Genomic DNA, 14925 nt, shown 5'->3' with positions numbered 1-14925 from the left:
GTCATATAGCTTGGACAGTCCTGCCTTGGGAGATTGCAAAAGGTCCAGGTAATTATGAGTCACTTTTACACAATGAATATTTCCCAATGAAAAGTGGCTTGAACTCAAGGGGTAAAAGGTCTCTTTACCAGTTTGTTGGTCTGCTTAATCTAGGTTCAAAAAACAAAGCAAAACAAAAAACGGGAGAAATATCTAAAAAGTATATGAAATCCCTTCATCAAGCTGTTTAGGTATGGCAATTCTCAAAGCACTTATAAACAGTCACAGTTTATTAGAAAAAAATATATACATATATGCATACACACACACACACACACACACACACACACACACAGAGTCTCCACCTAAGCATCATTCAGAGACATTTCCCTCATCCATTAGCAACATCTATAGTTAGGACCCTATGACCTAATTAATGAAGGAAAACTGACCCCCCAAAAGCATTTTTAATCCATATGTAAAATGGGTTAATGTTTATGTACCTTATCTCAAATTTTGAAAATACTTATTACATAAGGATACCTAAAGTTATATACAAATATAGTTACATCAGAAGAAATAAATCCCAAAAGGAATAAACATTTATATTCTCAGATCACAGTTTTTGAAATGAACTCCACTTTATGCCTAGAGTTTCTTATCAATTATATAATATATATAATCTAATATAATATAATTATAATATAACATTATATAATATATAATATAATCTTATCAATTATATTTTTTAATCATTATGTATGTCACAGTTTTATAGTAATATAAAATTTACTACTATAATTTACTACCTCACAGCAGAGACCCCAGGGAAACATAATTATTACTATTAATTTTTTTATGTTTTGATTCATTCTGTTGTTGGTTCTAGATTTTTTTTTGGTTTCTTTTTCTTTATTTTTTTGTTTGTTGTTTAGTTTTTTTTATTTAGTCTTTTGGGATCTCCATGTTTTATAACATATTTTTATTTTTTTACACATTTCTATTTTTACTTGGCTTTTCTGTTGTTCTGTGTTTTTTTCCCTAATTTTTTTCTTCCTCTTTTTCTTTAATATATGTTTCTCTCTCTCTTTTTTTTTATATTTCCATTTCTACTTTTCTGTTGTCCTGTGTTATTTCCCTTTTTATTTTCTTTTATTATTATTTTTTAAATCATTTTTATTAGTTAGTTCTGTTTCCTTGCTTCATTCTTCAGTTGGCACACTGCTTTGGGTTTAGTTTTTAGGTTTTGTGTTTTTGATAGTTTAATTGTAATTCTTTGATTTCATTTTTGAGTTCTTCTATTTGACTGGTTGTTCTCTTGCTTTTCGTTTTATGTGGTTCTCTTTTTGTTTCTTTTGTGTGTGTGTGTATTTCCTTGATTCTGTATTTGTTTGATTTTGTTTTTAGCATTTCTCTGGGGTTTTGTTTGTCTTTCTTTTTCTGTAATATATTTTCTATTTTATTTTTTTATATTTCTATTTCTATGTTGCTTTTCAGTTGTTCTGTCCTCTTTCCCCTTTTTCTTTTTCTTTAAATCATTTTTGTTGGTTTCTTTTGTTTCTTTGCTTCATTTTGCAGTTGGCACTCTGCTTTGGTTTTGTTTTTTGGTTTTATGTTTTTGTCAGTTTTTTTTAATTGTTTGATTTAATTCTTGGGTTCTTTTGTTTGCGTGTTCTCTTGCTTTTTGTTTTATTTGGTTCTGTTTTTGTTTCTTTTTTGTAAGTGCATGTTTCCTTTTTTCTATTTTTGTTTGTTTCATTTTACTTTTTACCATTTGTCTGGGGTTTTGTTAGTTTTCTTTTTTTTTTTTAATCCCTTTATTGCTGGGATGAGTGACTTGTGGGGTCTTGGTTCCTGCACTGGAAGTCGGGCCTGAGGCTCAGGGCTGGGAGCACCAAGTCCAGGAAGCTGGACCACTAGAGAATTCCCAGGCCCAGGGAAGATTAATCGCCAAGAGCCCTCACGGAAGCCTCTAACTGAATCCAGACCTGGCTCCACCCGACTGCCAGCAGCTCCCAGCTGGATGCCTGACACCAAACAACAAACAAGACAGGAACACAAACCCACGCATCAGCATACAGACTACCTACAGTCATACTAATCTCACAGACAACCGAAAACACACAACCTGACACATCCCTGCTCATCGGAGGGAAAAGACTCAGCTCCACCCAACAGAACGGAGGCACCAGTCCCTCCCATTAGGAGGCTTACACAAGCCACTGCACCAACCTCACCACGAGGGGCAGAGAGCAGAAGCAAGAGGAACTACAACCCTGCAGCCTAGGGAAAGGAGACCTCAAATACTGTAAATCAGACAAGATGAGAAGACAGAGAAATGACTTGCAGGCAAAGAAACAAGATAAAAACCCACAAGACCAAATAAATGAAGAGGAAATAGACAAACTACCTGAAAAAGAATTCAGAGTAATGATAGTAAAGATTATCTAAAATCTCAGAAATAGAATAGAGAAAATACAAGAAGCGTTTAACAAGGACCTAGAAGAACTAAAGAGTGAACAAACAGAGATGAATAAGTAAGGAAACACAAGCTTTAAATGACACAATAGACCAGATAGATTTAATTGATATCTATAGGACATTCCAGCCAAAAACAACAGAATACACTTTCTTCTCAAGTGTACATGGAACATTCTCCAGGATAGATCAAATCTTGGCTCACAAAACAAGCATTGGAAAGTTTAAGAAAATTTAAATTGCATCAAGCATCTTTTCTGATCACAGCACTATGAGACTAGATATCAGTTAGAGGAAAAAACTGTAAAAAATACAAACATGTGGAAGCTAAACAATATGCGACTAAACAACCAAGAGGTCACTGAAGAAATGAAAGAGGAAATCAAAAAATACCTAGAAAAAAATGACAATGAAAACATGACAACCCAAAACCTATGGGATGCAGCAAAAGCAGTCCTAAGAGGGAAGTTTATAGCAATTCAATCTCACCTCAATAAATAAGAAAAATCTCAAAGAAAAAATCTAACCCTACACCTAAAGCACCTAGAGAAAGAAGAACAAAGAAAAGCCAAAGTCAGTAGAAGAAAAGAAATCATAAAGATCAGAGGAGAAATAAATGAAATACAAATGAAGAAAACAATAGCAAAGATCAATAAAAATAAAAGCTGGTTCTTTGAGAGTAAAACAAAATTGATAAAACCTTAGACAGACTCATCAGGAAAAAAAGGGAGAGGATGCAAATCAGTAATATTAGAAAAAAGAAAGGAGAAAACACAACTGGCACTGCAGAAATACAAAGGATTATAAGAGAGTACTACAAACAACTATATGCCAATAAAATGGACAGCCACAAAGAAATGGACAAATTCTTGGAAACGTACAAATTTCCAAGACTGAACAAGAAGAATTAGAAAATATAAACAGACCTATCACAAGTAATGAAATTCAAACTGTAATTAAATATCTTCCAACAATCAAAAGTCCAGAACCAGAAGGCTTCACAGGTGAATTCTATCAAACATTTGGAGAAGAGCTAACACCAATCCTTCTCAAACTCTTCCAAAAATTTGCAGAGGGAGGAACACTCATAAATTCATTCTATGAAGCTACCATCACCCTGATACCAAAACCAGAAAAAGATATCACAAAAAAGAAAATTATACACCAATATCACTGATGAACATGGATGCAAAAATCCTCAACAAACTCTAGCAAACAGAATCCAACAACATATTAAAAGGATAATACACCATGATCAAGTGGAGTTTATCCCAGAAATGCAAGGGTTCTTCAGTATATGCAAATCAACCAATGTGATACACCATATTAACAAATTAAGGAATAAAAACCATATGATAATCTCAATAGATGGAGAAAAAGCTTTTGACAAAATTCAACACCGATTTTTGATAAAAACTCTCCAGAAAATGGGCATAGAGGGAAACTACCTCCACATAGTAAAGGCCATATATGAAAAACCCACAGCCAACATCATACTCAATGGTAAAAAACTGAAAGCATTTCCACTAAGATCAGGAATAAGACAAGGATGTCCACTCTCACCACTCTTATTCAAAATAGTTTTGGAAGTCCTAGCCATAGCAATCAGAAAAGAAAAAGAAATAAAAGGAATATAAATTGGAAAAGAAGTAAACTGTCACTGCTTGCAGATGACATGATAGCATACATAGAAAATCCTAAAGATGCCATCAGAAAATGACTAGATCTAGCAATGAATTTGTAAAGCAGCAGGATACAAGATTCATGCACATATCTCTTGTATTCCTATACACTAATGATGAAAAATCTGAAAGAGAAGTTAAGGAAACACTCCCATTTACCATTGCAACAAAAAGAATAAGATACCTAGGAAAAAACCTACCTAAGGAGACAAAAGACCTGTATGCAGAAAACTATAAGACACTGATGAAAGGAATCAAAGAAAATGCAAACAGATGGAGAGATATACCATGTTCTTGGATTGGAAGCACGAACAATGTGAAAATGACTATACTACCCAAAGCAATCTAGAGATTCAATGCAATCCCTAACAAATTGCCAATGGCATTTTTCAGAGAACTAGAACAAGAAATTTTACAATCTGTATGGAAACACAGAAGACCCTGAATAGCCAAAGCCATCTTCAGAAAGAAAAACGGAGCTGGAGGAATCAGGATCCCTGACTTCAGACTATACTACAAAGCTACAGTAATCAAGACAGTATGGTACTGGAACAAAAACAGAAATACAGATCAATGGAACAGGATAAAAAGCCCAGAGATAAACCCATGCACATATGGTCACCTTATCTTTGATAAAGGAGGCAAGAATATACAATGGAGAAAAGACAGTCTCTTCGATAAGTGGTGCTGGGAAAACTGGACAGCTACATGTAAAAGAATGAAATTAAAACACTTCCTAACACCATACACAAAAATAAACTCAAAGTGGATTAAAGACCTAAATGTAAGGCCAGACACTGTAAATGCTTAGAGGAAAACATAGGCAGAACACTCTATGACACAAATCAGAGCAAGATCCTTTTTGACCCACCTCCTAGAAAAATGGAAATAAAAACAAAAATAAACAAATGGGACCAATGAAACTTAAAAGCTTTTGCACAGCATAGGAAACCATAAATAAGACTAAAAGACAATCCTCAGAATGGGAGAAAATATTTGCAAACGAAGCAACTGACAAAAGATTAATCTCCAAAATATGCAAGCAGCTCATGCAGCTCAATATCAAAAAAACAAAAAACCCAATCCAAAAATGGGGAGACCTAAATAGACATTTCTCCTAAGAAGACATACAGATTGCCAACAAACACATGAAAGGATGCTCAACATCACTAATCATTAGAGAAATGTAAATCAAAACCACAATGAGGTATCACCTCACACCAGTCAGAATGGCCATCAAAAAAATCTACAGACAATAAATGCTTGAGAGGGTGTGGAGAAAAGGGAACCCTCTTGCACTGTTGGTGGGAATGTAAATTGATACAGCCACTATGAAGAACAGTATGGAGGTTCCTTTAAAAACTAAAAATAGAACTAACTATGACCAGCAATCCCACTACTGGTCATATACCCTGAGAAAACTATAATTCAAAAAGATACATGTACCACAATGTTGTTGCAGCACTATTTACAATAGCCAGGACATGGAAGCAACCTAAATGTCCATCGATAGATGAATGGATAAAGAAAATGTGACACATATATACAATGGACTATTACTCAGCCTTAAAAAGAAACGAAATTGAGTTATTTGTAGTGAGGTGGATGGACCTAGAGTCTGTCATACAGTGTGAAGTAATTCAGAAAGAGAAAAACAAATACCGTATGCTAACGCACACATGTGAAATCTAAAAAAAACCGTACTGAGAACCTAGGGGCAGGGCAGGAATAAAGATACAGCTGTAGAGAATGGACTTGAGGACACATGGGGGAAGGAGGAGCTGGGAAGAAGTGAGAGAGTAGCATTGACACATATACACTACCTAATATAAAATGGATGGATAGTGGAAGCTGCTGCATAGTATTGGGAGATGAGATCGACGCTTTGTGATGACCTAGAGGGGTGGGATACGGAGGGTGCGAGGGAGACTCAAGATGCAGGGGATATGGGACATATGTATACATATGGCTGATTCAGTTTGCTGTACAGCAGAAACAGAACGTTGTAAAGCAATTATACTCCAATAAATATATATAAAAAAAAGAAGTCCATAATCTGAATCCAACAATACATTAAAAGGATCATACACCATGATCAAGCGGGATTTATTCCAGGGATGCAAGGATTTTTCAATATCCACAAATCAATCCATATGATATGCCATATTAACAAATTTAAGAATAAAACCATATGATCATCTCAATAGATGCAGAAAAAGCTTTTGATAAATTTCAACATCCATTCATGATAAAAACTCTCCAGAAAGTGGGCATAGAGGGAACATATCTCAACATAATAAAGGTCATATATGACAAACCCACAGCTAACATCATACTCAACAGAGAAAAGCTGAAAGCATTTCCTCTAAGGTAAAAAAAAAGACAAGGATGCCCACTCTCACCACTTTTATTCAATGTAGTTTTGTAAGTCCTAGCCACAGCAATCAGAGAAGCAAAAATATAAAAGGAATCCAAATTGGAAAGGAAGAAGTAAAACAGTCACTGTTTGCAGATAACATGATACTATACACAGAAAATCCTAAAGGCACTGCCAGAGAACTACTAGAACTCGTCAATGAATTCAGTAAAGTTGCAGGACATAAAAATAATATACAGAAATCTGTTGCATTTCTATACACTAACAATGAACTACCAGAAGAGAAATTAAGGAAACAATCCCATTTACCATCACATCAAAAATAATAAAATACGTAGGAATAAACCTACCTAAGGAGGCAAAAGACCTGTACTTCGAAAAGTGTAAGACACTGATGAAAGAAACTGAAGATGACCCAAACAAATGGAAAATATACCATCTTCTTGGATTGGAAGAATTAATAATTATATTACTTCTTTGAAATGATAGCTAACTAGAGTTTTTTGTCTGTTTACTGTTTGGTTGTCTGATTTTTGCTCAAATCTGTATAGTTAAATTTTAATCTAGTTCCCAGACTATATGACTTTTACAATTTCTACTCTTTGGAGCTAATAGGAATTTTGTTTTTAGCCTAGTGATGCATTTTGTAAGTCTTCCATAAATGTTCAAAAAAGAGGCTAGCCTTTGTAAGTAGAGTATATAGCATATATAATTTTACCTTATTATTTTTATTACTCAAAATGTTTACATATCAAGTACATATCAAGTACCTTACATATCATTACTCATATTAATGAGTAATGTGCATTTGAATCACCTGAGGATCTTGTTAAAATGTAGATTCTGATTTAGTAGGTAGGGGGTGGGCCCTGAGATTCTTCATCTCTAACAAACTCCCTGGTGATGCCCATGCTGTTGGTCCATGGACGTCACATTGATTAGCAAGAGTTAAAGCCATTGTTCATTTGTATTTTGTAACTTGTAGCGCAGGCATTCTCATGGATAGAGTGTTCCAACCTGTTTATGGTAGATTAGCACTTCCAAGTTCTCGTTAAGTGTTTGCTTCTATTATTTTCTCTGTAATTAAAACTTCTAAAATATTACATTATTTAACACCAGGATATTTCTTGACAATGCAGCTTTCCTTTTATCAATACAAAGTGATCCTCTTTATCTGGTCTCACGCTTCTTTGACTTGAACTCTATATGATGTTTATGAAACCATCTTGATTTCTTTTTGTTTGAATTTGCCCAATATATGCCTAAAACACAATAGATGCTCAATAAGAATTAATCAAATGAATAAAGTCATCATCACCTATTCTTTAATTTTTAACCTTCATCATTTTGTTTTGCAAGGTTTTGTTTTTGTTTTTGTTTTTTTTTCCTTACCCACTCTATGGTTTCTTGATGAGTATCTCAAATTTGTTCTCTAGTTTGTTGATTTGATGTCAGGAACGTTGATTCTACTCTTTACTGCTTCCATTTTGAGGGGATTTTAAAACTTGTACCTATAGCTTATTGTATGTTTCCCAGTCACTCAGATACCACTTGGACTCCAGCCTTTACCTTAGCCTTGTTCTGTAGCTAAAGCTAATTTATGTGCTCAGCTCCTAGTTCCTTTTACATTGACTGGCAATGCAACTGCCATGCAGAGTGCAGTTCTTAACTGAACAATATTATACATGGGACTAGACCTCCATGTGAACTATTCCCACATTCTATCTACATTTGCAACACTTGTCCTTAGGTCACTAAGCATCTAAGGATGCCATGTGCTTTATTCAGACCCCTTTCATGTAATACATAGCATTCGTGGAAGAGCCTAGGTGGAAAAAGGGAGGCAGTAATATTGTAGGATGTGGCTAGGAGAGTAGAATAATTCTAATGGGCAAAGACAATACTTCATACTTCAGGAATGGCCAAATTGCCCAATGGTCTGTACAGCCCTTCACCTTGGAAAAAGCACAGAGAAGAGAGATAAAACAAAATACTTTTCTATTTCCTCTGTTAAGTTGCAAGCTGGTTCAAAGGCTGAAGTAAGTGGTGTGCCTCAAAATATATGCTTCTCAATACAAATGGGAAATCTATTCTTACTGTGGCCTTTTGAATTTCTACTGTGGGTGTCTTTTTTTTTTTTTTTCTGTCATCATTGTTGGTTTGGTTGTGTGGAGGTGTAGCAGGCATGGCTACTTTCCTATCATGTTAACCCTATAACCAAACCCTGGGATGCAATAACCTAGAAAACTAAGAAACTTGTGGTCAGGCCCCCATATTAGTGAGGTATATTAGAAAATGCATGGAGTTCCCATTCCAGATATTTCACCAACTCTATGTGACCAAATAAATTGCATAATCTCATATAGGACCTTTAGTTTTATCATGTGAAAAATAATTTAAACTAAATGATCCCACCCAACCATAGAATGTTTGTGACAACAGCTCAAAGTGAAATAGGAGTTTTCTTTTTCCTACAAAGTTTTAGAGTCAGAAAAGCCTTACAGAGCAGAGGTTCTCAAATATTCAAGAAGCAGAGGACTTAAAGTTCGCAATATTCTTTATGGAATATTATATAATGTTGACATTAAATTTCGAGTCACTAATTATGCAATTCTGAGATTAGAGAATAAATAAATATGTGGAAGCAGGTGCAAAAGTTTAAGTTTATGGTAGAAAGAGAAAACACTATAATCTTTTGCTTAATTCTACTTCCTAATATTGTTTTCATGTTCCATACAATAAGCTTACACACATATTCTTTTCAAGTATCTATTACTTTTAGAAGTTTTACAAACTCACCTTATGATTAACTTTTACTGAGCTTATTTTTTCAGACTCTTGAGTATATTATTTTATATGAGGTGCTATTAAACTTAGTTAGTTAAATAACGACCCAATCATGTGAAAACATGAGTAGGAAGGAATCAGTCAAGTCTGACTCAAGGGCTCAGGCACTTTGCTTAATCCTGCACTTCTTTCCTGTCTATTTTTTAAATTGGATTTTTAACTAAAAGTCTTCCCACAAAGTAAACTCCACTTCTAACTGGAAACACTTAAGGAAGAAATAATAACAATTTTACTCAAATAACTTCAGAAAATAGAGGAAGAGGGGACTCATTTTACCAAGTCAGTATTACCTTGACATCTAATCCAGACAAACATTTTTCAAGAAAACTACAGATTTCATGAACACAGACACAAAAACCCTTAACAAAATATTAGCAGATCAATAATATATAAAAATGATAATATCATGATCAAGTGGGATTTATCCCAGGAATTAAAAGTTGGTTTAATATACATATATTAATGTAATTAACCACAGAGTAAGTGTAATTCATAACAGGGTAAGGGAGAAAAGTCATATGATTAACCCAACAGATGCAAGAAAAACCTTTGACAAAATCCAACATCCATGCATGATAAGAAAAATCTCTTGGCAATCTATGAAAAATTTAAAGCTAGCAGCATACTTAATTTAAGACCATATGCCGGGACTTCCCTGGTGGTCCGGTAGTAAAGAATCTGCTTTCCAATGCAGGGGACGCGGGTTCAATCCCTGGTCAGGGAACTAAGATCCCACATGCCACATGGCAACTAAGCCCGCGCACCAAAACTATGGAGCTTGCATGCCTCAGTGAGAGAGCCTGTGTGCCACAACAAAAGATCCTATGTGCCCTGGAGCTCATGCACCACAACTAGAGAGAGAAAATCCACACTCCACAACTAGAGAGAAGCCCGTGCGCCACAATGAAGAGACCGCACCACAATGGAAGAGCCCACAGACCTCAACGAAGACCCCTGCAACCAAGACCCGATGCAGCCAAAAAAATAAAGAAAATAAATAAATAAAAATTAATTTTAAAATAGAGAATATCAATAAAGAAATAGAAAGTTAAAAGAGACTATATACCTATGTTTGGGACCAAGGCAAGGAATTCTATTCTCACCATTTCAACATTGCACTGGAGGTCTAAACAAGTTCCTTAAGGCCAGAAAAACAAATAAAAGGCCTTAATATTAGAAAGGAAGAAGTAAAACTGCTTTTATTAGGAAACACTCCTACACTGTTAGTGGCAATGTAAACTGGTACAGCTACTATGGAGAACAGTATGGAGGTTCCTTAAATAACTAAAGATAGAAGTACAATATGACCCAGCAATTTTACTCTTAGGCACATACCCAGAGAAAACCATAATTCAAAAAGATACATGCGGGCTTCCCTGGTGGCGCAGTGGTTTAGAGTCCGCCTGCCGATGCAGGGGACACGGGTTCGTGCCCCGGTCTGGGAAGATCCCACATGCCACGGAGCGGCTGGGCCCGTGAGCCATGGCTGCTGAGCCTGCGCGTCCGGAGCCTGTGCTCCGCAACGGGAGAGGCCACAACAGTGAGAGGCCCGCGTACTGCAAAGAAAAAAAAAAAAGATACATGCACCCCAATGTTCGTTGCAGCACTAGTTACAACAGCCAGATCATGGAAGCAACCTAAATGTCCATCAACAGAGGAATGTATAAAGGAGATGTGGTACATATATACAATGGAATATTACTCAGCCATAAAAAAGAACAAAATAATGCCATTTGTAGCAACCTAGAGATTGTCATACTGAGTGAAGTGAGACACAGAAAGACAAATGTTATATGATATCACTGATATGTGGAATCTAAAAAAAGGGTACAAATGAACTTATTTACAAAACAGAAGTAGAGTAATGGATGTAGAAAACAAACTGATGGTTACCAGAGGATAAGGGGGGGAGGGATAAATTGGGAGATTGGGACTGACATATACACACTACTATATATAAAATAGATAACTAATAAGAACCTGCTGTATAGCATAGGGAACTCTACTCAATACTCTGCAATGGCCTGTATGGGAAAAGAATCTAAAAAAAAATTAAAGAGAGTGGATATATGTATAACAAATTCACTTTGCTGTACACCTCAAACTAACACAACATTGTAAATCAATTGTACTCCAATAAAATTTTTTTAAAATGATATAGAAAAAAGCTGCTTTTATTAACAGATGTCATGATTGTATACATTCTAAGGAATGCAACAAAAGTTTCTAGAATTAGGAAGTGAATTTAGCAAGGTTAGTGAATACTATATCAATATATAGAAATCAATTATATTTTAATATAGTAACAATGAAATATTGGAAAATAGTTTTCATTTACATATCATTCAATATATGAAATACTCAGGGATAAAATGAACAAAATATGTACAAGAATTATACCCTGAAATCTACTTAACTTTTTGTCACTTATTATAGATGGTGATAAAAGAATAGATATACCATGTTTATGGATTAGATGACTCAAGATTATTATGATATCATCTGACCCCAAATTCATTTATAGAGCTAATATAATTCCAATCACTCTCTCAGTGGGCTTGTTTTATAGAATATGACAAGCTGGTTCTAAAACTTATATGAAAGTTCAAAGGACCTAGAATCTCCAAAACAGTTTTGAAAAATAAGGACTCAGTTGGAAGACTCAGGAATTAGTGTAATGCTATAGTAATCAAAATAGTACAATATTAGCACAAAGATAAACAAATAGCAATAGAACATATTAGAGATTACAGAATCCAGAAATAATAGACCCACATTTGTGTGTGTTTAAGCAAAAGCGCCAAAGTAATGTGATGGATAAAAGGAGAGATTTTCAAGAAATGGGGCTGGAACAAGTAGCTATCCTTAGGAAAACAAATGAACCCCAACACTTACCTCCCACCATACACAAAAATTCACTTAACTTGGATCATAGACATAAATGTTTAAGCTAAAACTATATAATTTCTAGAAGAGTACACAGGAAAAATCTTCGCATATTGGCTTAATGCAAATATTTCTTAGAACATAAAAGTACTACTTATAAAAGAGCAAATTGATAAATAAGACTTTATCGAAATTAAAAATTTATGCTCCTCTAAATAACACCATTAAGGAAATGAAAATGCAAGCCAAAGAATGGAATAAAATATTCTCAACACATACCTGGCAAAGCACTTGTACCCAGAATGTATCCAGAACTCTTGCCACGAAACAGGATGAAGACAGCCCACTAAAAATAAGTAAAAGATTTAAACAGTTAACAAAAGAAATTATACAGATCACCAATAGAGCAAAATGCTCAAAAAATTAGTCTTGAAGTAAGTGAACATTCAGACCACATTGAAATAACACTGCACTCATAGCTTGGCTAAAAGAAAATTTTTTTAACATCTTTATTGGAGTATAATTGCTTTACAATGGTGTGTTAGTTTCTACTTTATAACAAAGTGAGTCAGCTATATGTATACATATATCCCCATATCCCCTCCCTCTTGCGTCTCCCTCCCACCCTCCCTATCCCACCCCTCTAGGTGGTCACAAAGCACCGAGCTGATCTCCCTGTGCTATGCGGCTGCTTCCCACTAGCTATTTTACATTTGGTAGTGTATATATGTCCATGCCACTCTCTTACTTCGTCCCAGCTTACCCCTTCCCCCTCCCCGTGTCCTCAAGTCCATTCTCTACATCTGCGTCTTTATTCCTGTCCTGCCCCTAGGTTCTTCAGAACCTTTTTTTTTTTTTTTTAGATTCCATATATATGTGTTAGCATATGGTATTTGTTTCTCTCTTTCTGACTTACTTCACTCTGTATAACAGACTCGAGGTTCATCCACCTCACTACAAATAACTCAATTTCATTTCTTTTTATGGCTGAGTAATATTCTATTGTATATATGTGCCACATCTTCTTTATCCATTCATCTGTCAGTGGACCCTTTGGTTGCTTCCATGTCCTGGCGATTGTGAATAGAGCTGCAATGAACATTGTGATACGTGACTCTTTGAATTATGGTTTTCTCAGGGTATATGCCCAGTAGTGGGATTGCTGAGTCGTATGGTAGTTCTGTTTTTAGTTTTTTAAGGAACCTCCATACTGTTCTCCAGAGTGGCTGTATGAATTTACATTCCCACCAACAGTGCAAGAGGATTCCCTTTTCTCCACACCCTATCCAGCTTTTATTGTTTGTAGATTTTTTGATGATGGCCATTCTGACCGGTGTGAGGTGATACATCATTGTAGCTTTGATTTGCATTTCTCTAATGATTACTGAGATTGAGCATTCTTTCATGTGTTTGTGGCAATCTGTAGAGAAATGTCTACATCTAAATGTCTATTTAGGTCTTCTGCCCATTTTTGGATTGGGTTGTTTGTTTTTTGGATATTGAGCTACATGGGCTGCCTGTATATTTTGGAGATTAATTCTTTGTCAGTTGCTTTGCTTGCAAATATTTTCTCCCATTCTGAGGATTGTCTTTTCGTCTTGTCATGGTTTCCTTTGCTGTGCAAAAGCTTTTAAGTTTCATTAGGTCCCATTTGTTTATTTTTGTTTTTATTTCCATTTCTCTAGGAGGTGGGTCAAAAAGGATCTTGCTGTGATTTATGTCATGGAGTGTTCTGCCTATGTTTTCCTCTAAGAGTTTCATAGTGTCTGGCCTTACTACTTAAAAGACTGTCAACAGCGAGTGTTGGTGAGGATGTGGAACAATTGGAATTCACATACACTCTTAGTGGGAATGTAAAATGGTACAACTACTTGGGAAAATAGTGTGGCTATTTTTTATAAAGTTCAACATCCACCCACAATATGACACAGCCGTTCCACTCCTACATATTTATCCAAAAGAAAGAAAACATATGCCCACAAAAAGACTTGTCCACAAGTGTTTTTAGTGGCTATTTTCACACTAGCCAAAATTGCACCTGAAATGTCCATCCCCTGGTGGATGGATAAACAAATATGGTAAATCCATACAATGAGCTACTATCTCACAATAAAAAGGAACAGACCACTGATATACACATGTTTACATCTCAAAAACATGATGCTGAATCAAGAAGCTAAATACGTGAGACTTTATCCTGGCTTGATTTTATTTATATGATATTTTAGAACAAGCTAAGCAGTCTATACTAACATAGGGCAGATCAGTGGTTGCCTGGGCCTGGGTGTGTGTAGGTAGACTGACTGCAAAGAGGCATGAGGGAACTTTTAAGGAAATGGAAATTTTCCATATTCTGTTTGTGGTGGTAGATTTAGAGTAGATTTAGAGGTATATTAATTGGGCAAGGCTCACCAATGTGTACACTTAATGTTAAAATAAATAAATAAAAATTGCTCAAAAAGCCCAGAACCCCTCAGACTTGGAAATAATCAGTGGCTTGAGTACTGTGTGCCTTGGAATATCCCTATAAGAGAGGAAGTTTCTGTGTGTCACAGAAATAGGTCATGACTCCTCCAAACATTTCCTGCTCTTTATTTTTATTTGCTCTTTGGTGGGAGGGGTGCTTTTGAATTCTCTTTTAGAGATAGAGGAATATACTGCACTCCAGCTTTCTTT

At 35.4% G+C, this 14925-nt stretch overlaps 1 protein-coding gene across 1 annotated transcript in view; it reads right to left on the bottom strand.

Moving 5' to 3' along the window:
- Nucleotides 1-14925, bottom strand: part of C5H4orf17 (chromosome 5 C4orf17 homolog) — a 49694-nt gene that overhangs the window by 29366 nt on the left and 5403 nt on the right. The window contains 1 exon segment of the mRNA XM_060011910.1: nt 12529-12595. Coding sequence (XP_059867893.1) covers nt 12529-12595 — 67 coding nt within the window.

Source organism: Delphinus delphis, chromosome 5 (genome assembly GCF_949987515.2).
Source record: "Delphinus delphis chromosome 5, mDelDel1.2, whole genome shotgun sequence".
Lineage (NCBI taxonomy): Eukaryota > Metazoa > Chordata > Mammalia > Artiodactyla > Delphinidae > Delphinus > Delphinus delphis.
The sequence above is the reverse complement of the archived record's forward strand: the minus strand, read 5'-3'. Positions and strand labels throughout refer to the sequence as shown.